The sequence below is a fragment of the Xiphophorus couchianus genome, chromosome 10, assembly GCF_001444195.1.
Source record: "Xiphophorus couchianus chromosome 10, X_couchianus-1.0, whole genome shotgun sequence".
Classification (NCBI taxonomy): domain Eukaryota; kingdom Metazoa; phylum Chordata; class Actinopteri; order Cyprinodontiformes; family Poeciliidae; genus Xiphophorus; species Xiphophorus couchianus.
Genome location: NC_040237.1, coordinates 5,962,335 through 5,987,542, shown reverse-complemented (window position 1 = coordinate 5,987,542; position 25,208 = coordinate 5,962,335). Strand labels below are relative to the sequence as shown.

At 38.0% G+C, this 25,208-nt stretch overlaps 1 protein-coding gene across 16 annotated transcripts in view; it reads left to right on the top strand.

Annotated features, from left to right (window-relative positions):
- Positions 1 to 25,208, top strand: part of nrxn1a (neurexin 1a) — an 83,306-nt gene that overhangs the window by 26,016 nt on the left and 32,082 nt on the right. For 6 of the 16 annotated variants that reach the window (XM_028029211.1, XM_028029210.1, XM_028029207.1 and 3 more), the window contains 10 exons: positions 1,171 to 1,472; positions 3,723 to 3,746; positions 5,517 to 5,678; positions 8,559 to 8,630; positions 8,925 to 9,149; positions 10,611 to 10,758; positions 12,724 to 12,854; positions 14,578 to 14,830; positions 20,946 to 21,149; positions 24,798 to 24,824. In XM_028029211.1, coding sequence (XP_027885012.1) covers positions 1,171 to 1,472; positions 3,723 to 3,746; positions 5,517 to 5,678; positions 8,559 to 8,630; positions 8,925 to 9,149; positions 10,611 to 10,758; positions 12,724 to 12,854; positions 14,578 to 14,830; positions 20,946 to 21,149; positions 24,798 to 24,824 — 1,548 coding nt within the window. The remainder of the gene's footprint in view (positions 1 to 1,170; positions 1,473 to 3,722; positions 3,747 to 5,516; positions 5,679 to 8,558; positions 8,631 to 8,924; positions 9,150 to 10,610; positions 10,759 to 12,723; positions 12,855 to 14,577; positions 14,831 to 20,945; positions 21,150 to 24,797; positions 24,825 to 25,208) is intronic. The other 10 variants (XM_028029218.1, XM_028029212.1, XM_028029206.1 and 7 more) reach the window with 3 other exon arrangements.

The following is a 25,208-nucleotide window of genomic DNA, read 5'->3' as shown; positions in this document are numbered from 1 at the left end:
CAGAAAGCTCATCAAGAACATTTTCTAGAGATATTTTTTGTAACTTTCTTTGTATATTGTGTTTAAGCATTAAATTTGAGCAGGAAGGTCTTTAACCTCAACATGATTTGTTTAGACTGTTTTAATGTAAAGAATACTAATTAGAATACATTTCTCAATGACTTATTGATCTGGGTAATTGAAATAAAGTTTGTACATTACATGTTAAACAACATTACTGAAATTAGACAGTTTTTGTTAAATTTGTGACCTGAGGGCCTTCTTTTTTCACTAATTTGAAGTTAGTTGGTTGTATTGGGTTTTAATTAGTAATATCACACCTTTCAGATTTTTATTTGGAAGAAAAATGGACAACCATGTATCATTTCCACTTTACTTAATAATCATGCACTGCCTTGTGTTGGTGTACCACATAAAATCGAAGCAGTATGCATCACAATTTGGGTTGTGTGACGAAATGTGAAAAAGTTCAAGGGCTATGAATATATTTGCAAGGGACCATAATTGGCTTTGGCTGCCATGAAGCTTACAGGCTGCTCTTCTCCATTTCCATTGGCAGTTTTTCCCACCCTTATCAAATTCCTCCAAACCTCGACTGCTGCCGCACAAAGTTACACCAAAAAATTGTGTCTTTTTCCGAACGTCGAGAAATGAGCCTTGTTGTCAAACAAGACCACATCACTTTCGACTGCCAGCACAGCTGTTCTCTCAAAAGAGAGCGTGGCAGGTTTCATAACGAGTTTGGAACGCTTTACTCTCACGACTGTCTCTCTCATATCCACACTGTTTAATCTCTAACCCACATGACTGATCAAAGCTTGTTTACCCACCACTCCATGGTGCGATTAGAGGTACTGAAGGAAGTGTTTCTTCCAACTGCTGGCATCAGTGAGGCTTTGCTTGACAATAACAACATTTCCAGCATCTTAAGGAATATGTTTTTGTACTGAGCATTGGAATCAAATTTAACCAGCCAGCTGAGATTTGTTTTACTCGACTGGCTCTGATGAACACCCACCATTTTCTTTCCCTGAGCGGTTTATGAAGAGCAGTGTGGGAAGAGGCATTATAGCTGAGATAATGTGCTAATCATTAGAATAATGTTCAACAGCCCTGTAACATTTACAAACGCATTTGTTCTTTTTTCCCCCCACTTGCCTCTCTTTATAGCTCGTGAGGAGTATGTTGCCACCTTTAAGGGCTCTGAGTACTTCTGCTACGACTTGTCGCCCAACCCCATCCAGTCCAGCAGCGACGAAATCACACTGTCCTTCAAGACGCTGCAGCGCAACGGCCTGATGCTGCACACGGGCAAGTCAGCCGACTACGTGAACCTGGCACTAAAGAATGGTGCCGTGTCCCTTGTCATTAATCTCGGCTCTGGGGCCTTCGAAGCCCTGGTGGAGCCCGTCAACGGCAAGTTCAACGACAACGCCTGGCACGACGTGAAAGTCACCCGCAACCTGAGACAGGTAACCAGACTACAACAGGTAGAGAGAGGAGTGAGCGGCCGAGCGGAAAGGAGAAGCAATGATAAAGAGTTAAATTAACAGAGGGACAAAAAAAAAAAGACAGGAAGTACATCAGAATATAGAACCGGCATTTTATTGGTTAAATACCGCACATAAATCTATGGAGGTATAATAAATTATTATATGTTAATTATTCCCCATAATATTTTTCATTGAAGTGATTCCATGGTGATCAGCCATAGAATCATAACTATAAAATGTTTACTAGGTAACAACTTCATAATTAACTGAGAATCTATTGATTTATATCTTCACTTAAGGTTGATTTCTCTCCAGAATAGATGGTCTTGTGAGTAATACTACTTGGCACTGTCTTTTTTGCCAATGGCTTTTTAATGACAAGACTGTGGGTCATATACGTATATTTATATATGTTTTTTTTTTATCTCAAAAATATGTCTTTTTTCGTCAACTATTTTCCCACCTGAAACAACAGAAATATGGAGCATTTAGAAAACATAGGACCATATTTTTTGGTGTCTGATATAAAATTTAATTCACACGACAAGTAAAAATATTTCATAGTTGAATACTGTTTTATGAAGCTTTTTTCCCTACATTTTCTGTTACTTACCCTGACTAGAAATGTTTCACTAATCTTGTTCTCAGTATGTGTTTCACACAGGAAGATAATTAAAGGTGCGCCACCTCCTACCCTAATTTTCATGAACTAATCACCTGCTTCTGTGTTAATAAAAACCCAGTGGAAATGTAATAACGCTTTAAAGATTCATAAAACACTGTTGGCATAAATGACGTTAATGATTTTTTTAGACTGGAGGAGTTTTTGTCTTATTAAGCTGTTGGTGTTAGCATCTGGGAGAAACTAATCTAGAATTTAATTAAATAAAGACTAATTGAATTTTCTGCTAACTCTTAAACTGTCTTTTTAAAATGTATAGTTTCTGACTCCATAAAGATTGTAAAATTTGATTGAAAAATAAAAAATAGTCATTTTAACTGCTATTATGTTAGCAGAGTTAGCTCATGAGGCTGTTCAGCAATCACTTACAGTTGCCTCCAACTCTGTTAGATAATTTATTAGACAACATTTTTGTGGTAGATGGAAACAACATCAAAGAATATTGCCACTGGCTAACCGTTAGTTGCTAACGGCTAAAGTTAGCGTCTGCTTTTCAGTTTCTTTTCTGCTCAAATTTAATTGGCTGTTTTAGCTGGGTGTTTTTGCTCCTTTATCATCTTTAGACTCAATTAAAAACAGTCAGACTAATCAACTTTTTACTGAATCATTAAACACAACCAAATTTGAGATTTATAAAAACTTTATTCTACTTTTCAATTGCTGTTTGGTGTTTGATTAGCATTTTAAATGGAGATAATTGAGTAAATTACAAATTTTTAGCTTGGTTTTGGCTTTTCACAATGAGGTTTTACTTTTTAAAAAGCCTTTTTATGTCAGAATGGTTAAATGTCACCTCAGGCTATTTAAAATTGGTTTAAACCATGACTAACCATTTTCTGAAACCAAAGCTCTATCCTTGCTAAATTCAAAATGAAAAACTGATAAAAAATAAATAAATCCTGAATGTATTTTTTTATATTTAAGCAATGTAACACAGATTGAACTGACGAATGTGTTTAGTTTTAGGCAGCTTCTGTGTGTGTTTGACTTTGGTGAACCGCATAGCCTGCTGCAGATGAAGGGCAGACTGTAGTCCGCAGGAAGAAAATAATCAATGTAGAAGCTGCCGTCAGCGCACTGTTGTTCAGCTGCAGCGATGCTGTGGTAGTAAGAAAACACCTGAGGTTTCAGTCTTAGTTTACAGTGGGTTAACCACCAGGCCAGCTCTGCTTTCAGCTCTAGGTGAGTGCTTTCCCAGTCGAGTGTGTGCTTGTGAGCGAGTGTGTAAATGAACAAATAAAGCGAGAGAGTGAACTAGAAAAACACTAAGGATCCACCGGCACTCAGGTGCTTCCTATGCCCTGCTTCGACCGTTTGCCTGTCTGTACTACTAACTTGACTACTAACTGAACTAACCTGCTAGTGAAACTAACCACCATCCATGGAATGATTCATTCTACTAACCTAACCTGTGCCCTTCTCCTAGCAAAACCACTCCAACCAACCTACTAATCTCACCAGAGGCCTTCTAGCTTTTTCCTTTTTTTGTTCCCGGAGTTGTTCTGTTCACAGTTTTTTGCCTTCCTTTCTCCCCCTCTCCTACAAAGCACTCAGGCATTGGACACGCTATGGTAAACAAACTCCATTGTTCGGTAGATATCATTCTAATTGTTTCTTAGTTTGGGTTTTCCCCGTGTCTATTTCCTTTTGAATCATAGACATCAAAAATAAACCAATAAAAGGATAAATGCGGTTGGTAATCTCTTACGTTTAAATAGCCTCTCTCCCCTTCTCCTTGCCAACCACGTTTTTATAACAAAAATCCCTTTCCTCCCCTATTTCTATGATTTTTTTTTCACTCCATCACTTTGTGACTGACTTGTAGGCGTGCACAGATTGGCTCATCTCTCACATGCACGCAAATGTCGAGCCCCACCCTCCCTGCATGTCCTGATTAAGAAATCCTTCTCTGATTATTCCACAAATTGATTGAGAGGTTCCCCCTTCCCTCCTTTCTTTTATCCTTCTTTTGAATTTTCGTCCTACGATCTGTCATGCATGTTCCTCATGGTGCCTCTGAGTCATGCTGTTCTTTGTTTTTTGATCTCCTGTATCCTCTTTGCCAGTGGTTGCATGCAGAGAGAGGAGCAGGCTGCATGTCTTTTTGCTATTTATATATATATGTGTGTGTGTGTGTGTGTGTGTGTGCGGAATGAGCCTTCGCCCTGCTAACACCTGTATGTACATCAATACGTGTGTTTTCTTCTGTGTGTCATCTCATTCAGACTCGCTGATCCAACAAACCCCCCTCAGACCACAAACTAACACCATCATCACAACTCACACAGCGACATGACATCATCACACCTACTAACAGCATCAAAAATCATTAACCCTGATCTCAGTAACCCACCACAAGTAACACCACTTTGCTTGCCAGCAGTGCTGCAACTAACAACTACTAACCAGTAAATAGCACTAACACCTGCTGTGTAGCACGAAGATGCCTGTGAATACCTAACTAACAGCTGCCTGGCTGGGCAAAATTTGCCTGGCGATGCTAACACTGTATCTTAGTGGGAAAGTAATGTGCTCACAAGCTTTATAGGTAGTTTAACATGGTCAGTAATGTACTGCTGAAAATCTGAGTGATAAAAGTAATTGCAACTTGCATGTGACAGCATTAGATCTCTGTGACAGCTAAAAGCCCCTATAGAGGCCATTAGGCAGCAGAGTGAGCTAATTTAATTACAGGAGAACTAGTGTCTCTGTAGGTAAACCATTTAGGGGAAATGTTGTTTGTATACCAGTAAGTAAATCCTACTGCATTTCTCTACCTAAGCTGTACAGCAGCTTAGAAGCTAATCATAAGAAAACATTAATTAGTAAAGAAAGAAGAATACTTACTCTGGTTCTGCACAAAGCAGGACGGATTAGTTTATTATATAATGTCAGTAATTTGCAGTTGAAGTTAAAGGAAAGTGTCAAGAGTACAAATTCAGTATTGGGTGCGCCAAAGCTTTGAGTTTCAGCAAGTCCAAGTTAATCACACACAGAGTCACCATGCTGAATAATGGACTGACTGCTATCTCCAGTCTGAAGATGCCAGACCACATGGAGTAATATGGCACAAATATTATGCTAGTTCCAGCATCACCACAATCAGATCTGCTCAGTAAAACGTCACAGTCAGCACTGATCCAAATGCATTAAATCAAATCCCACCAGAAGCACAACCATCCCTTCTCCAAAACCAATCCAGGCTTTTCCAAACAGAAGGCACATACATTTGGTTACTACAGTAACGGGGGCTAATTTGGCTGGTCAGCGCCTAGCTAGCGCTTAGCGCTGCCTTTGGTGTGAGTATATAGCGTGTCCTTTCCCTGTGCTTTGTTGTGTAGGTGACGATCTCCGTGGACGGGATCCTGACCACGACGGGATACACGCAGGAGGACTACACCATGCTGGGCTCTGACGACTTCTTCTACGTGGGAGGAAGTCCCAGCACAGCGGACCTTCCTGGTTCTCCTGTCAGCAACAACTTCATGGGTTGTCTCAAAGAGGTGCGATGCATGCTCAATGGTGTAAATACACACTCAAATTGTGATTGAAAACTGTGATAGTGGTGAAAAGATGTAGCTCAAAACAATTCACACCTCTGGCAGATTTTAATTTACTGAATTACTTATAAACTGAACATTTAAAAAAAAATCTCTCATGGTTTTCTGTAAAAATGCAAATGCTAAAAAAAATTGTCTTTACAGTCTTTACGAAGCAAAAATGGAAATCCACATCAAAATCCTTCCAAAGGCCAGAAATGGCTGCAAAAAAACGAGAGACTGGGGCACCAATGAACTAAACATATAGAGCCAGAGAAAACTAGATCAATGCATAATAATATGTTGGAATGGCCCAGTCAAAGTTCAGATCTAGATCTACTTGAGAACCTTTGATAAAATTACTCCTTACAGTTATTTGCTGTTTTGTATTGGTCTACCATAAAAGACCATTAAAATGCAGTGAAGTTTGTGGTTGTAACAAAACAATATGTGAGAAAGTTCTAAAATATGAATAGTTTTGCAGGGCGTTGTATTCCTCATTTATTCCCTTCATTAAAAGTCAGTAAACTATAACTTTTGAGCATAGCCTGTCTTATTTTATGCTTTCATCCTGCACAAATTTAAGTTTTCATAAAATAGACTTCTTTTTCTTATGCTTTGTTTCCTTCTACTGCTCTCCCCCTTTCTCTCTCTCTCTGTCACGCAAGACAAACATTTCACACACATTATCTTCTAATACGCACACACCGAAATTCTTCCATTTGGCAGACTCACACAAACAGTCCCAGACACACACAACCCATCCAGCATCAGACAGAATCAGTGATGAGTGTCGTTGAGGGAGAAGATACAGCACTAAGCTCTAACATGCTAATTAGCTACGCCACAGAGACGCTCCATCCATCCGCTCTGCTTGAAATGGGCCACAACGCCGCAGCAGCAAAGACTAGCATGACATGCCGACGAGAACACACAAACGCACACAACATTATGCCAATAAATGTAGTCTTTTGCACAAATTTGCCCAAAAAATGCAGAGAAAATTAAAATGATCAAACCAAAATGAGTGCACCTTTGAATGCAAACCACTTTTCTCAGACATCGTCTTGCTTATGTAATACACAACCTGACTGAGTTTCCCTTTCGCTCACAGGATTCACACAGAGGCATAAACAAACAACCCAACAAGCCGACAGATGATGTGCCAAACAGAGAGCTATCTGTATCGGCGCTGAATGCTCTCTGTGTCGCTTCATTAAGACTGATGGTGTTTAAACAAGACCGCCACAGTCAAAGGGAACCCTCCATTGCCAAATTTGCATATTTAATACAATGATATGATAATCCATGTGAGCAAATTAAGATGTATGCAGCAAATCACATGCGTGAACAATCGCGGCTATAACAATTGTAAGCATTCGATGCGCCGTAGGCTCATTCTTCCACACAAACGCGCTCCCACATGCTAACACCACTTTGCAGAAGTTATTATTTTCAAGAGTCACCTTAGTATCACTGCAAACACACCCAAATGCCCCTGACGAACAGTAAATGAGAAAACAGCGGCGGAAAGTCCGTGTTGTTGCTCAAAGGTCATATGAGAAGATCTGGTTTATTAAAGAGGAGCTTGTGTGAGCTTGTCCCTGTCAGCATCAGAATGCTCAGCACAGGCACACTCTTTACACTCACGCGGCTCAGCGATAATGCAGACTGTGTCGAAGAAGGGGGAACTAGAGAAAAGCAAAAGCAAAGAGGATAAAATTGAAAAACCTCTTATGAAAGTGGCAGGGTCAGGATGTTTCAGAGGATTCATCTGAAAGAAGCTCAGCGTGCTCTTAAGGTTGCTGCGTTTGAATGAAAATGCTAAAAACATTTGAACTGGAAAAAAATGTGGCGATAGTAAAGGAATACAGCGAAGCCTTGAGGTTTCTCACATTTTCTTGTTTCACAATCACATATATACTATGTACTGTATTTAAATGAGTTTTTATGCAATAGCACAACAAAATGTAGACGATAATTGTGTGGTAAAAAGAAAATGACACATGGTTTTCAAATATTTTCACCCCCTTTTACTCTGATACTGTGAAATAAAATCCATGTAACTTCAAAAATCAGAATAAGTGCAGCTGTAGGCCTCAGAGGTTTGACAGCGAGCATTAGAAAAGAAACAGCATCATGAAACTCAAGGAGACAGAGTTGATTTAGATCTAAACATATCCATGTGTTAAAGTGGCCCAGTCAAAGTCCAGACTAAAAAAAATAGGAATATATAGGATGTCTTGAAAATTTATGTTAACTGGTACCTTTTCTCCAATCTGACTGAGCTTGAGTTATTTTATAGAGCAGAATGAATACAAAAGTCAGTTTCTATGTGTATAAAGCTGGTAGAGGATGAAGAAACGTCTCACTTTTCACAAATACACTGAACCCCATTGAAAACTTCACGGTTATTCCACCAAAAATTGATTTCTGAACTCTTCCTGAGTTAAAACATTAGTATTGTTGTTTCTAAATTAATATAAACTTGTTTTCTTTGCATTATCTGAGGTCTGAAAGCTCTGCATCTTTTTTGTTATTTTGACTATTTTCTAAAAAGAAATATAAAATTTTTACTTGGGATTTCAGAAACATATTGTCAGAACAATGTTCATTTTACTGAAACATATAACTTTAAATAAACATTTTAAGTGGCCTCTTAATTTTTTATTTCAGATTTGTGCTCAATTGTGTGTTGGGTTATCATAAAATCCTGTTACTATATATACACGTGCATTTTTATGTTTTAAGGATGAGTTGTCTTCAAGTTTTTCTCACTTCATTCACTACTGAGATACACATAAGACAATTAAAAGCTTGTTTTTTCATTTTCTTTCTGTAAAGGTGGTATACAAGAACAATGATGTGCGGTTGGAGCTTTCAAGTCTGGCCAAACAGGGCGACCCAAAGATGAAGGTATTCACGTTTAACTACATTAAACAATGCATTATCCTCTTACACACTGAACATGTGCACTTTTTTGTATCATAACCCCCTGCCATGTCCCATGAGTCTTTAACTGTAAAGAATTCAACTAAATGGGATTACATTTGTTAAAGGCACTCAACCTCTTTGGTCTTTTACTTTGTTCACAGCTGGGAGCTGGCTTCATTTCAGCCTCAGACTATAAAGGAGCCGTTTTTGGCCTTGATTTTTAGTGCAAATTGTCTCAAACCGTTTCACATTTTAGTTTTTCTGCAACCTTCACAGGTCAGTGGTGTGGTGTCCTTTAAGTGCGAGAGCGTGGCAACGCTGGATCCAGTGACGTTTGACACCCCAGAGTCATTCGTGGCTTTGAACAAGTGGATGGCGAAGAAGGCGGGATCCATTTCGTTTGACTTCAGGACCACAGAGCCGAACGGGCTGATGCTTTTCAGCCATGGCAAATCCAGACAACAGCAGCGCAAAGACCCCCGCACCCCTCCTACCGTCAAGGTGAAGCTAACAAAGCACCACCACCAACTTTAAGCTGAAACAGATTAAAACCATGAATAGCTAATCAAAAGACGATGCTTGATTGCTCGCCAATCAAAGTAAAAACCTTTGTGCTTTATGTTGAACATCAGTTATTTTTTTCCGTCCAATTAAAAATTTGAGATTGAGCCCCTCAAAAATATTCCTTTAATCGTCTTTTGTATGTGAATTGAGTTCTGATTTTTTAAGACATCGATATTTAGGTTTTAAAATGACAACTACTAGAAAACTGTGAATCCTCATTCATATTTTTAAGTCATATTCATGACTTAGAACATGACTTTTTAAGTCATATTCATGACTTAAAAATATAATTTTTAAACATAATTGCAGGCAAAGATACAGTTTCCTCCACATTGGTAAAGATGCTAAAAGAAAACTTAAAATAGATTAATCTTTTTCTAGAGCATCCACCTTGGAAAATGTAAAAAAAAAAAATCTATGTTAGGGTATCACACTTCTACAATTCTTCCAAATATAACTGAATGATATTATTGCAGTGATTATTACACACAGTGTTTCATAATTTTCTCTAGGTTTGTAGAGGACGTGTCCACCAGGAAACTGTCCACTCAGCTATTTTCTCTATGACTTCATGGATTAAAACATGGCCGTATTACGTTTCTGCATCAAAAATTCTTCTTTTTTCATCTTTTCATAAGCTTTTAAACTCTGCTAATTATCAAAATTAGATGTGTTAGATACTGTGAATGTTATTTATAAATATATATGTTTTGAGAGATATTGTGTGTGAGAGATGATTGGGTTACAAAAATATTTTTCAGAAAGTCTGTGTGTTTTCAACTGAATCAGGATTATTTTTGCACTGCTGAATCCAAAAGTTACATCCATTTTTCTCAATCAGGTCAGATTTTTATTCTAATTTGACTCGGAGAAATCTGATCTGACAAAATTGATGACATTTTTGTGACATTATGAATTAATCTCCATTAATATTTCTCAGCCAAAAAAGGTTTTTGGATAAAAAAAAAAGTTTTCTAACAGAGTGTATTAATTAAATGTTACAAACTTTGATTTCTGTATATTGAATAATAAACACTAATAAGGGTAAGTACATGTAAATTGAACATTATATCTTCATCTCTTCTCTTGCTCATCACTCATTAATCCAGATTCTCTGGAAATCGACCCAAATGTGAGAACAAGTCATGCATTTTGATGCTCATGCATCCATAGTTTCTAATGTTGACCTGGTTGAGCAAAACCAATGTGATTTTTGGATTCAGCACATCAAAATGACCCTAAAACAGTTGAAAAACTCAGACAATTTTTTGGCTGTTGACCAGTGTTATCGGATTAGACATCTTCATTTGGACTTTTTGCTCATGCATACATGCAACAGCACTTTACATTTTCTGCCATTTTCCCAGCGTGTTGATGATTTTTATGTTAATTGTACAGGTGGATTTTTTTGCCATTGAAATGCTGGATGGTCACCTGTACCTGCTGCTGGACATGGGATCTGGGACCACAAAGACCAAGGCCATCGACAAAAAGGTCAACGACGGGGAATGGTATCACGTTGACTTCCAGAGAGATGGACGCTCAGGTAAACTTTCTCTGAAATGTGATGTAAACATTAAAATGATTCCCATGTTTTAATGACTCATAGCTCCTAAATGCACCTGAAGCTTTTGCAGGCATTTTATTCAAGATAGTGACCGCAATTGACCTAAAAGAGTTTTTTTTCTTTAAAAGCATTGATTCGTAAAATACGTTTATACAGACATATCTGCTATATATTTTTTAAAATCAAAAGAAATATACAGCAAATATACATCATTTACGCTGATGATGAAAATACTGCTGGTTAATGAAGTATATCTTTTACCGGTAGGATGTTAGAACAGCTAAATACTAGTTTTCTGTGTGTCTCGGTCGATGACATCACAACAAGGGCAAGATGTGATCTGATCAGCTTAGATTTGTAAACATAACGTCAGAAAAACAACTTTTAACACATTTTGACCAAAAGTCTGATGCATTTGAGCTTTATTGCATTCTAGCCTTTCACAAACTGTTTTTTAGGAGAAATTTGATTAAAAAACTTAAAAAACAAACAAACAAAAAATACAAACAGATGAACTCAAAAGAGCTCAGATCAACAGCTTTATCCTTTTTGTAATGTCACCATATTGACTTTTTAACATTTCTCCACTAAATTGTAAAATAAATTAATACAAGCTGCCCATGATAACTTTCTATAGATAAAAAACCATATCAAACAAAAATGTGGCTAATTTTAAAGAAAAGTCTTGCTGGTAACTTTAACCTATTTCTTTCAGTGTACTTAAAGAGAGCCTTGGAAAAACCGAAGATTTATTTTAATCAGCTTGTTCCGCGGAACCTTGCACTTGTGTAGCTATTGTTCTACCTCTGTGTAAATTATAAACTAAAAGCCTTCAGTAGAAGCTGCCAGTGTTCTTGACAGGGGTCTTGTTTGAATGTTGTAACTGAATAAATGTCTGAAAATAAGGGAATTAATGATTTATTGGTGGCACAATATTGAATGTAGCACTTTTAGCCCAGCTGGAGTTGGCAAAAATAAAGAAAAAACAAAAACAAATAGTCACTCTCTGTTGTAGCGCCATCACTTCATCTTAGCATGGGCTTAATTAAATGGTTTTATATGCTCCAAAAATAAAACACTATTAGCAGAAATATGCAACTCCTCTTCTATTATTACTCTGTTCTACCACAGAAATGGCCAAAGTCTCCTATCCGGGGTCAGCAAAAACATACGAATGCAACTCTGACCCTTTTTGTTTACTTCAATTGACAAGATTAATTAGTTTTAGGCTTTAGAGAGAAACATAAAAAATATTTTAGAGCAATTAAAATCAAAGCATTTGTGTTACTTTATCCACTACAACCGCCATCATGGAAATGTTTAGGTTAAAAACAGAAATTTCCGTAGTTAACTAAAGCACTAAATCACAGACTAAAAAAGCAAAGCAAAACAAAAAATAGTTCAGCAAATATTTGTTTTTAACAGTTTTAACAATGTATTTATAATATTGTATAAATAGGCTGAAGTGGTTAAATAAAAATCTGAAACATTTGCCTTTGTAGGAAACATTTAGCAATTTTTAATCATATAAAAAATGCGCAAATTTTTATCTGACTAATACATTAATCGTCAGAGAAATCGATAGAATAATTAATTACCAAGATAATCTTTAGTTTCAGGGAAGCTAAGCTGTCAATACTTTGGGTCAATAAAGTATTTTCTGTTTGTTCATTATTAAAATAACTTAGCAAGGTCCACTAAGACTCGCAGAAAGTGAAGTTATTGAATTATTATTACATTTTTACTCAGCACATCCCAGCTTTCAGGGTGATGACTAAGACAAGTGTAGTTTGGGATTTTAATTGCCTCTGACTATAACAGTGATGTGTGGGTGATGATGAGGAAGAGAAAGATTGACGTTGGTGATGATGACTCTGTAGATTGTGATGCGAATGATCACGTTGAAGGTCAGCACAGTTTTAAAGGTTGTTTTGATGTACACAGGAACCATCTCGGTGAACAGCGTGAGAACGGCGTACACGGCTCCGGGGGACAGTGAGATCCTGGACCTGGATGACACGCTGTACCTCGGAGGACTTCCTGAGGATCGCGGCGGACTCATTTTCCCCACAGAGGTTTGTGTGTGGCATATTTAATTTCACAGCAGCACAGCAATCTTTTCTTTAGAGAAGTCGTTGAGATATGATGGATGAAGCTAAACGGGCCGTATGTTCACCTTGCAGCAGGACAACGACCCTAAACATGGAGCCAGAGGTACAAGGAGAGCATAGATCAAAGAATTTCATGACTGCGACTTGCCCTGACCTAACTCTATCTAACTCTAATCAAGAATCAGTGGCAATACTTAAAACATTCTCTCTCCTTCCAATCTAACCGAACTTCAGAAGAAAGGGCGAAACTTTCAGTCTGTAGATGTACAAACCGCAAAACCTCAACAAACTTGTCATTTTAATTGCAGCAAAAAGTGGTTCCACAAAGCATCGACCGGGCTAACTACAAATGATCAGCACACTTTTTGGATCAAATACTTTGAGAATCATGTATCATTTTGTAAAGTAAAACGCATTGAAGGTTATGGTTGTAATGCTATAAAGCTGAAATTTTGCGAGATTATGTCATTAGTTGATTAACATAAATAATTTAAGTTTATTTGAAAGAAAATATCCGACTGGAGTCATTGGACACTATATTGATCCACCTGCTTTGTAGCGTTTTATTTAACTTGCCTCCTCCAGTAGGCAAACAAGCAAAAATAGGCATTTTCGATTTTTCTCAAATCACTTTACCAATAGATAATTATTTGTCTGATTAATTTTTAATTGGTTGGACTTTTGTTGCTCCTTTTTAGAGGTTAAGCTTTGGGGAAAAAACAGTAGTTTAAGCTATGCAAAGATGTGCTGCATCATTTAAGGCACATATCAGGTGATTCTTTTGCTACTCAGATTTTACAGCAAAGCTGCATTTATGCCGACATTTATAATACATAACACAACTGGGCTGATACCTCAAATAAGGTAATCTAAAATGGATACAAAAATCCACCGTATCAGCTGAAAAACACTGCGTACTAGGCTCTGCATTAACCAGAAGTTGATTGATGATGTGTGTTTTTCTTTGTGGCACTTTGCTCGTACGTGATTAATGGCAGAATTAACCATGATGGTTCTGATAGATCCACGGTGCTTTAAAGTGACGCCTTCTCCCACCTGCAAAGAGTCCGAACTTCATGAAAGAAGCTCACTCTGCACTAGAATCCACTCATTATTTCTAGGTAGTTTATGCACAGGTGATATGCAAAAGTGTAGAATCGGTTTTGCCATCTATTACTTGCTTTTTCCTTGCATTATCATCCTGTTACAAATTCAGACTCCTTGGTTTTCAATCTACTTTGCCAGATGGATGCTTTAAGTCTCTCATGGCATAAAACGTACCATTATATCTAATGTAAGATTTCTCCAAAACTAGCTTAAAAGGTCAAATCACCCCTGCATAAAATATTTGTGACCCTTCGCAACTCTAATTTTCACACTAAGGCATAACAACTGCCACAAATATATGACAATTTTTTAATTAATCTTGATTAAACCTCGTTACATTTCATGTGTCAACAGGAGTAGAAATTCTGACCAGATCATAAAATGGTGTACAGAACCACACCGACCCATTCATTAAAGCTCTCATCTTCACATGTACAAAAACAACCAGACAGCACTTGGCAAAACATATGACAAAAATATAGAGGAGCTATACCCCTAACAAGAACTGAAACATGTTTATAAATATGTAAAAAAAGAAAAACGCATCGCACATTAAAAAACACGATTATTTGTTCTTCAGGTGTGGACAGCCCTGCTGAACTACGGCTACGTAGGCTGCATCAGAGACCTGTTTGTGGACGGGCAGAGTAAAGACATCAGGCGGCTTGCTGAGGCCCAGCGGGCGGTCGGAGTGAAGCCTTCGTGCTCCAGAGAGCTGCCCAAACAATGCTTGTCCAACCCCTGCCAGCACAACGGCAACTGCAGGGAGGGCTGGAACCGCTACGTCTGCGACTGCTCCGGTACTGGATACCTGGGGCGCTCCTGTGAGCGAGGTGAGAATGACGAGATGCTAGCGAGGAAGATGGTGAGAAATAAACTCTTCAACTGGACTCTTGGCAGGCTATTGTCACGCTCGTCGATGACAAACTCTTTTTCTTACAATAGAGATGAGTCAGATAACTAAAAACAGCCTTAAACACCAACATTTTGTGAAAGATATTTCAAATGTCATGACAGCCGTAATGACAGATATGTCATTTGTCATCCTGAGAATAATGCCTATGGAATGAGTGACAGAAGACGGATGATAAAGGGCGGAAAGTCAGAAGTAGTCCTAGTCAAAAACACCCTCGTCCACAGTCGAAAATACATTATGATCATCAGTTATACTGGGCCATAAAATCTTTATTCATTATACCTTTGAGTTATGCTTTTATTCCTTTAAAGGCCCCATCCTAGCAGATTACATCAGCATGACAGTACTCGCTCTGATGTGCTAAAAAGCCACGCTCATAAAAATTTATGGTAGATAAAAATGTGACTAAAGTCCTTTTCAAATAAAAGAGCTGAAATGGAGTTTACCCTCAACTGCCTCTCTTCTGATGCGGAGAGGAGGGCAGAAGAAGAGCGCAGTAGATAGGGGTAGATGCTATGCAGGCATATTGGTAGACCACCACTCAAAGTGCTTTACAGAAAATTACATAAAAAACAAAATACATAAACAGTAAAATCACATTTAAAACAAATTCATAAATAAGAAAAGGTCAATTTAACTGTATTCTGTATATATCAAGTGCTAAGGAGCATTGAAACTAGACGCTGCCTCTCTTTCTGTAGTTCTGGTCCTGTGAACACTGAGTGGTCTCTCTTGACCTGAGGGGTTTAGATTATAGATTATTGACCAGTAATTAGATTTCAAAGTCGACTATTTTCAAACAGGGAGCCGGTGCAGTTACTTAAAGTCTGCTGGGATCTATTTTCCTGTTGTTAACAAACAAGAGGAAATTCTGACTCATTCCACTAATTGATGTTTCAGACACACTTTGTGGTTGAAAGGGACTGTGTTTGTGTCCTGATTAAGAAATGCAATGTTAGAATACATATGGCAAGAGAATTAGCGGCTCTTCATTATCTGACCTATGGGGAAGATCTTAGATAAGGGGTTTGCGACTTGTGGCTCCAGAGTCAGAAGTGGCTCTTTGGACCTTCCATAATGACTCTTAACAACTTTGGCAAAAAATTAAAATGAACTATTTAATGTTTTTAAACACAGATGCAAATTTTTTTATTGTTTTTTAATTTTTACACTAAAAGTACCAATATGTTTTTAGATCTGTTTTCCTTGTCATTAGGTTCAAATGTGCTTATTTTAAAAGAAAGTGTACATCTTTAGAACATAAAGATAAACATTTTGAAATAGATATTGTGTTTTTCAAAATTATGTAACATTTGCGAATCTAAATAAGTTTCATTTGGCTGTCCTGAGAGCAAAATGTCAATCTAAGTTGTAAAGGTTGCAGACCCCTAATCTGGATATTAAATAAAAGTATCCCGAGAATTAAGCTTTGAGGAACCACAAATGTGATTTCTGATTTTTTTAAATTATTGCTAAATAAGACAAAGTGGTCCTTCTCTGCTAAATGATAACCTTAACCAATTTTGCACACAACCAAGTCCTGCTCCAATCCACTAACCAGTATGTTAAGTGTGTTAATTGTGTTGGTATAAAATGCTCAGCAGCAAAATAACAGTAGTAGCTCTGGTTTAATCTCTTTGGCTGAACCTGTTTTTCTATTTTATTCAAAAGTACACATTTTCTGTGTTGGAGGCAGAGTAGTAAAATGCAGGCAGAAAACAGAGAGGAAGGAACAAAGGTGAAAGAAAAGTGGTGGGAGGAAGCAGAGCTGCAGACAGGGCTATTGGACGGCTATAGATGTAGTGACTGGGAATCGATGAGAGAGGAAATGTGCAGAAAGCGGGGAGCGGGAGCCATGACAGAGACGGGAGGAGAGAAGGAGGGGGAGGATTCACCGGGTTGGAACCACCATATGACAGAGTGTGAGATGGGAATAGAAAATCTGCCTGAGAGGGAGAGAGTTATGAGAAAAGGTATGAGTTCACATCGAAAGCGAATCGACAGAGGGACTGATAGAGGCCTGTTGGAAGAAGCGAGATGGAGTCAGACAAGAAAAAAAAAATAAGGACGAAATGTTGTTTGTGTCACAACCAGTGATGCGTCTCAAGTGATGATTGTACTATCATCTAACAACAGATATACAGTGCACACACAAATGCACACAGGCTTCCTGAAAGGTGTTGATATGAAAATGTTTTATTTCAGAGGACAAGAATCTGAAGCGAGCCCTTCTCTCCTGTTTTCCGTTGCTCTTTCTTCCTATCTTTATTTTTCTTCATCCCTCTCTGTGTGCACTGAGGGGTCACTAACTGGTGGTTCAGTGGATTGAGGAAGCACAGATGGAGAAGCAGATGGAGGGAGTGATTGCCCGTGTTTACGCCTTCTACCTGCGGTTTCTCCATCCCTCTTTTTTTCTTCCTCATTCTCCCACTCGCTTTGTTATCCCCTCTCTCTCTACTTTACTAAACAAACACAGTTACTGTGCTTCGGCACAGAGGTTCTTTTAATTTCACCACGTATTTTGAGTTTCATCTTGCCTTTCTTTCATATGATGACAGAATGAGTTGAGAGACAACAGAATATAAAATACTCAATTCTGGAGGCTTGCAAAATAGAAATGCAGTAAATAATTAAAAAAAATTTAAATGTATACAACACTACTGTTATCTGTTCCACTATGCATAAAAAGCTTCTTCTCAGTCGCAGTAATAAGATTGCACAATGAAAAATTAGGAAAAAAATCCTACCTTTTGATTCAGGCACATATATTAATTGGGGAAACTTATCCCATGTTTGAAAAACTGTTGTCAACAAAATCACCAGTCTCATAATTATTTCTTTGAAATGAATGCAACTAAAGGAATTCAACTGAAGAAATTTTGTAATCTATAAATTTCCAAATTTGAAGTTTCTGTTTCAGTGATTTCCACTTCTCTTAGCCACTCTTTAAAATGGGAAAGACAAGAGCACATGCCGTCTAAGCAAGGAGGTAGTAGTATGTAAATGTTTTATTTTTACTGTGCCCCCTACCACCACTCTATCACTTTCCCTTTTTATCCTACTTAGTGTGTCTCTTGTTTTTACCCACCTCTGATTACAACTGGTTTAGAGAATAATTTGAGAAGCAATGTCAACAAGAAAAAAAAGCAATATTTTAAATAGAAATCAAATTAGCCTTGTTAATAATTTATTCATATAAATGTTTAATATCTACAGTGGCCTCTATTATTATGGCAACCTTGATAAAAATGAGTAGAAAGCATTGAAATAACGCTTTTTTTTGCCGCTTTTTTTGTCAAAAATATTTGACTAATTTTACTTTAATTTGAGTACATTTATTTAGTGGGGAAAAATAGTTCTTAACAAAAAAATTTTTTTCTTAGATTGATTACAGTGCCTAGGAACCTTTATTTAATAATCCGGTTTTTCGGGGGTAGAACTATAACGTGACACACAAGTGTGTTGATATCATGTGTTTTTTCTCAACTGATCTGTGGAGCTTCAGTGGTTTATTTTGCTAATATAAACTATTTTTAGAGGTATTTATAAAAAACAGATGTAGTTACAGTAATTCCAACCAGGCATAACCACAGTTTGACATCAGGACAGAGCAGGTGATACCTGAAACCTGACTGGACCAGAAAAATCTTTTCCGTTTTTAAGACTAACGGTATATCTACCCAGATATAGATACACATAAAGTAGTACCACCAACACATTGAGGAGAGAGAATACATTTAAGAAATTATAGCGTGCTGAATTGAAATAAAGGAGTATATTGCACTCATTTGCATTTAAAAAATTTGTGGATTACAGACCTATGACTGCATTTTTTCTGATGGAAATATCTACACACTGTAATGTACAAAACGGTGTAATTTAAAAGTGAATAGTGTAAAAGTATGTCAATAGGTGGGACTTAGTTTCTCTTCATCCAGACTTGAACAACTCTTAGCACTGCCACAGAAAGTAATTTTAACCATCCTTTCACAGCTAAGAACTAAAAACATCCTGAAAATATGAAATTGCTGAATTAAAACTGCATGTAGTTTGTAAAACAACTCAAAAACACATTGTTTGCGCTGGAAGTGCTTTATATAAAAGTGCTACATTTGGTGGCAAGTCATCACAGCAAAATTCAATCTAATGTTCACCCTCTTCTTTATTTAGTTCACTTGTTTAGCTGCAGCCAATTAGATGATGACAAATTGCAGAAGATCAAACCCAGCATCAGAACGGGAAGAAAATCAGATGTAGGTTACTTTTAGAGCGTCATTGATGTTGGTTTTCAGGGTGGGCATTTCTCATATAGTTCATCACTTACCATAATAAATTTCTTAGTATGATGGAAATTCATTGTTGTCACAATAAATTCCAATTACTGATGTTTAGAATGACTAAAAGTCATCAATATTGTCAGGATTTTTAGTTTAGAAAATGGAGGGTATAGTTCATACAGGATCAACAAAGTTGAGAAAAACAGATAGAGAAAACTTTCCCTGTGCTGATAAGTCTTGACTTCAGCTGCTATATTCACATTTAATAAAATCAACATATGAACAGAGATCAAACCTTCCTGGTATCAATGATGTGGTTAATATATATAGATTGTTTTACAGGACTTAAACTTGTTACTTAACATATCATATATGGAAATGATGGGTTGGGATCTGCTCACCAGAGATAAGGTTAGACAGAAATTAAGATATAAAGCCATATTTTGCCTTAGAGTCACGATGAGGTCCTTGACACCAGGGAAAATATTGGATGCCACCATCTTTGTTCCTTATTCTTCCTGGTATGAACCATTTAGTGGAAGCTACAGGCGTTTAATGGTTTGTGACACAGCCAGTGTGCATTTTGCTGTCGCTTTCTTTTCCATTTCCTGGCATAAATAGACCTGCACTCTTCCTTCTCACTGACTCTCCATCCTCTGTTTGGCTGGTTGTGAGTCAGGTGCTGTGGTTTGGAAAATTTAGTCAGCTGTCTCGCTTATCAAAAATGTATGCACGTGTGCGCCCGAGTGGGTGTATGTGTGGCTGTTAGTTATGTTATCTGTGATATAACAGGCCAACCACCTTCTTTTTTTTCGTCAAGTTAATGAGGATTCATTTGCATTTTAGCCAAGAGCTTTGCTGCCTCTCCCTCGTCTTTTTCCTCCCTTTCGTGCTCTGTCCTTATTTTCTCTCCCCCTGCTCTCACTTTACTAAACCCCTCTCTGTTCACACTTAAATTCACTCACTTATTCTGACATGCACACACACACACTATCTCTCTCTTTCCCTCCTTCTTAGCTCATCAGTATTCATGACGCCTTACTCCCTTCCTGTTCTCTTGTTTTTTTTTTCTGTTTTTTTTTTTGCCTCAGTTTCAACCGTCTCCCACAGAAAGAGGGTGAGCGAATCCAAAGCATAAATTGCGTGGAGAGATATATGGGGAATGGAAGAAGGAGGAGAGGAGATAACGATGCAGATGCATGGAGAGCGCATGTAGTTGTGTGGATGTAATTGTCCAATAAAAACAGGGACTCTCAAAGGTAAACAGTTTAGCAGTTGGGGACTGGCCTCAGCAGGTAGCAGGGAGAGAAGATTATGAATATGCAAATGAGTATGCAAAAGACATTAAAGTGGGATCACCTGAGCTTGTTACATTATGACTCCGGGGTCCGGGATGTCAGCGGCGGTGGCTAACACACTCGGCACCTTGCATTTTGATTTAAGCGGATAATGGGGCCAGACAACCAGCTGCAGCTATTTTTGCACCCTCTCCTCCAAGGCGAGGGAGTGATGATGAATCAGGGTTGGGAAAGTGACGGGATAATTTTGTCGGAAGCAGGTTTTGAGTCTCAACATGTCGCGACGGGGGAAATAAGGGAGTGCGGCAGTACCGAAACATACTTTGTCATGTTTAAATCTGATTCACTCTTTGTCAGAGAATGCTTTTGTGCTTTTCTCTTCCCCTACCTCGTGTTTCTTCCCCCTTCCGTCAATCACCATTCTGCCATTTCTCCGTTTTGTACGTTTCCTGCACAGATGCGACCATCCTCTCCTACGACGGCAGTAAGTTTATGAAGGTACAGCTGCCTGTGGCGATGCACACTGAGGCGGAGGACGTCTCGCTACGCTTTCGCTCCCAGCGGGCCTACGGCATTCTCATGGCAACCACATCCCGGAACTCGGCAGACACCCTTCGTCTGGAGCTGGACGGCGGCCGAGTCCGACTCACTGTAAACCTAGGTACACCCAACCGCACCCATATGTACACACACACAGCAGAATCTTAAATTTTAATTACCTGTCAGGGGAATGCAGCTGACACCAGCCTCATGGCTATTTCCTGCACAGATTTATATGTTGAATAATAATTCTGTCTTACTATTCTGAACAAATCTAGAAAATTCAGCTATATCTGTGGTAATTTGACTCATTCTTGACAGAGTTACAGACTTTGGTAGGAATTCAAATTTATTTCCTGGTGAAGATCTATAAAAACCTTCAACATAAATTCATCTTTTATCACAGTGGCACAATACCAATTATGTTACTGCTGTAAAATCCAACCTTTATTTTAAGGACATTTATTCAGTGGAAATAATAATTTTTTAGCAAAATCATAAACTTTTAAATCTTAAAAAATGCTTGTAACACTTTCTGCGTTTTTTGTATCTGTGGGCATTTTGTTAAACATGTCTGTGGTGATTCTTCTGTATGTTTTGGATCGTCAAACTGATCAAACATTTTCAGTATTCTTGCAGAGGTCAACAGATTTTCACAGAATATGAATCCCAGGGCCTTTGGAAGAGAAACAGGCCCAAAGTATCATGCGTCTTCCACCATACTTAACAGTGGGCATGGGGTGTTTCTTCACAGATTCATCCCTCAGGAGTCTGCAACCTGTAACTCCATAATTTACTTACTGCAACCTAATTAGCCACTGAGCTAAATAGGTTGCATACCAATGCTCTAGACCCGTCAAGTGTTTTAACTGCTATAGTCTGATCTGAATCAGGTAATGAGTCTAGTTAAAGTTTCAGCAAATTTGAGCAAATGTGATGGAAGCTCAGAAAATTTTTTTTTACGGCATGGTGTCCAAACAAAGGTTGCTATGGATACTTGGTGAACAAAAATACCAGTTTTTACAGTTCACTAACAGTGAGCTTTGGAGATTCTTTTATTATTCATTAAAATGGTCTCACTGTGAGTGGTAGCAAATTTAATTTGCGTCATGGATCATAAGTCAACTTCTAAAGTTATCACACATCTGCCTTAATTGGATGCTGTTTTCTCTTGTCTTTCCCATTTTGAGAGGTGGCTGAAAGAGGCTGACCTTTGTTCCATGTAAATTTATATCTCAGGGAAACAGAAAGTCATTAATTACTAATTAGAAGTTCCTGTTTAATGTGCATAAGTATAAAATAGAAATGCTTCAGCTGCATATATTTTAAAGCTATTGTTACCTGAAACAATAATTGTACAACTGATTAAAAAAAACATTACTCACCAAATCGAGATGCATTTATTAAGATTTTTTTCCTAAATGTCTAATGTTCTCATATTAAAGGTTGGTGCAAAAAGAGTTTAAGATTTTTAATTTATCTTAAGGTTTTATACACACCTTTACCAGGAAGACCAATTTATGTGAACCAGAGGTTTATTTTATCATCTGTATGTTGCTCACGGTGTATAAATACACACCATACACACCAACAAGTACAGTCGAACAGAGGGTCAAGCCTTGAGCTGCATTCTCTCTGCTCACTCCCAGCAGACCTGTGCATCCCCAACATCCTCAAACGTCTCAGAGCAACAACATACAAGTAGTTAACTTCACACGTACAAGCAGCTCATTTTTCTACTTCATTTCAGTCTTAGTTTGCACATGAGTTTAAATGCTTACACAAAGTAACACACACACACACACACACGTCCTCACAGAGGGGTGCATGTGTTGGTCTCTGGTTGTCTGCAGCCACGTCTTTTCTGTGGTTGACGCCACACGACACACCAAGGCATTGTGGGTTATAAAAAAGAAAAAAAGGAGAGAAGGTTTAATCTTCCAGGCTTTTTGTGAAGGTTGTTCCTCTAAAGGGGCAACTAAACTTCTGGCATGTGTTCGGTGTAGCGGCAATCAACTACTTTAATTCATTTAATAGTCGATAAACCGATAATTCTCATAGGTTACTAAAAATCCAATCAGTCTCATAGTCTGTCAATAAAACTAATTGCGGCTAATGGGTAAATTTTACCTTTTTATTGAGTTAACTGCACTTAAAAAACAGAGAGGAAGTTTTATCATTTTCATGATTAATATTAATTGAATTAATCAATATAGAAAATTAACAGTTTATTGGTCCCTGAAGACAAATTAGATCTACTAATCATTTAATGTCTAGGTACTACTGATAAAACAAGCTAAATAAAATAGGATGGACATAAACTAATTACCTAAACACAATTAAGGCATTTTAACAAAAAACAAATGCATGTTTATACAGGAATTAAAGCTGATTAAACACCTTAAAGTTATGAAGAATTTGTTTCACACAAAGATGTCAAGAGTAAGGTTCTTTTAATGGTCTAATTCAGACTTTCATGACCTATTTTAATGGTTGAAGAGGCAGATAATCCTTCCACGTTCAGTTTCAGAATAGCATATATGGGAGAGTGTAAGACGTCTTACTTTGGTCTGACACCCACCAACGATAATCTAATGTCTTTTGGAGGGAAAAACCGCATAGCTGGCCAAGTGGAGGGTTTATCTGATTCAGAATCAGATGACACGCCTGGAGAAAATTCATGTAAACACACATCCGACTTGTGTGTTTTACAAAAATCAGGTAACTATCGTAAAAGTGCTGCACGATATTAGAAAATCATCCATTTAGGATAATATCAACCAATACGGCAACGATTATATCAAGTGCTATAAATCCCAGTTTTCTCCACTTTTTCCATTTGTGTCCGTCAGCAATTTGGGAACTATAGTCTGCGTCAGCTGCGGGCATTTATCTTAGTGATACTCCACCAATTAAAATTATCCTATAATGCATTAACATGAAATATGTGCACTCAAAACTCTAAAAATATAATAGTTATTGCAGCCCAAACAGTACTTTGTAAAAGTATTACCTATTTCTTGTGCAGCCTCAAAGAATGATCACTCTGGCTTCTTTGATTAGCTAAATTGTGTCACAAAGAACAAAGCAACCAGTCAAGAGTGGATTTTGCTGCAACCATGGTAACTAATTATTGTGAGAGGGAATATCACATTACCAAATTTGAATTGCCTGTTTAACATCAGACAGACAAAGCTTGTGCAGATGCAATGTGTCAATAAGGACCTGAGTCAAAATAATTTCGATTACTATACAAGCAAGATGATAAAGCAGCTAGGACTGTTGGAGAAAACATAAATTATCTTCAGAAAATATTCTATATTTTCAAAAAGCTTTTGTAATAGAGAAACTGAAGTTTTTCCTTGTCTAAATCAGAAAACCCAGAAAAGCAAAGAGTCATTCTAAGGCCAAAATCCAAAAAGTTGGTTCACGCTACAGCTGTCAATACACAAACTGACTCACATGACCCATCTCACTCTAAAGCCATCGCTCAGGCCAGTGCAGCCAGTAGCCGTGCTGCTTTACGCCCAAATTGAAATATTCCGATTTTTCTCCAGACTTACCAACAAATTTCACGCTCGGAGGAGATGAATTTTGCAGCACACTGTTATAAGAAAACACAGAGTCCATTTTATGGTCCAGTGAGTGTTTCCTCAGCAGTGTATTTGCAAAGCGTACGCGCAGGGTGTGTCGACGTGTGCGTCCCCAGGGCGTGGGGAGTATATGTCTGTGTGTGCAGCATTAACCCTCTGCTCTGCTCTCCCTCCAGACTGTATCAGGATAAACTGTACAGCCAGTAAGTGATCCTCCATCTCACCTAACTCCTCCCCTCCTCTTCCTCAGTATGTGTGTGTGTGTGTCTATTGTAGAGAGTGCTTTTAATGTGTCCAACTAGTTTTTACTCCTTTTGTGATGTTCATCTGTTTCATCTTAATCTCTTATTCAACCATCTTCGTGCCATATGTCAGCTTGCAGATACACACGCGTGACATAGAACGAAGGCAGTATGGGAGTTGAGTGTGTGCATGTTAGGTTACACTGCAGGGAGAGGCGCGATAATTTTTTTGCTGAGGGCCAGGGTTTTCCAGGTCGGCCATTTTAGCCGAGAAGGATAGATGGAGGAGAGGAAGTGAAGGGAGTGCAAGTGAAAGAAAAAACGGGAGGAAGAGGAGAGAAGATG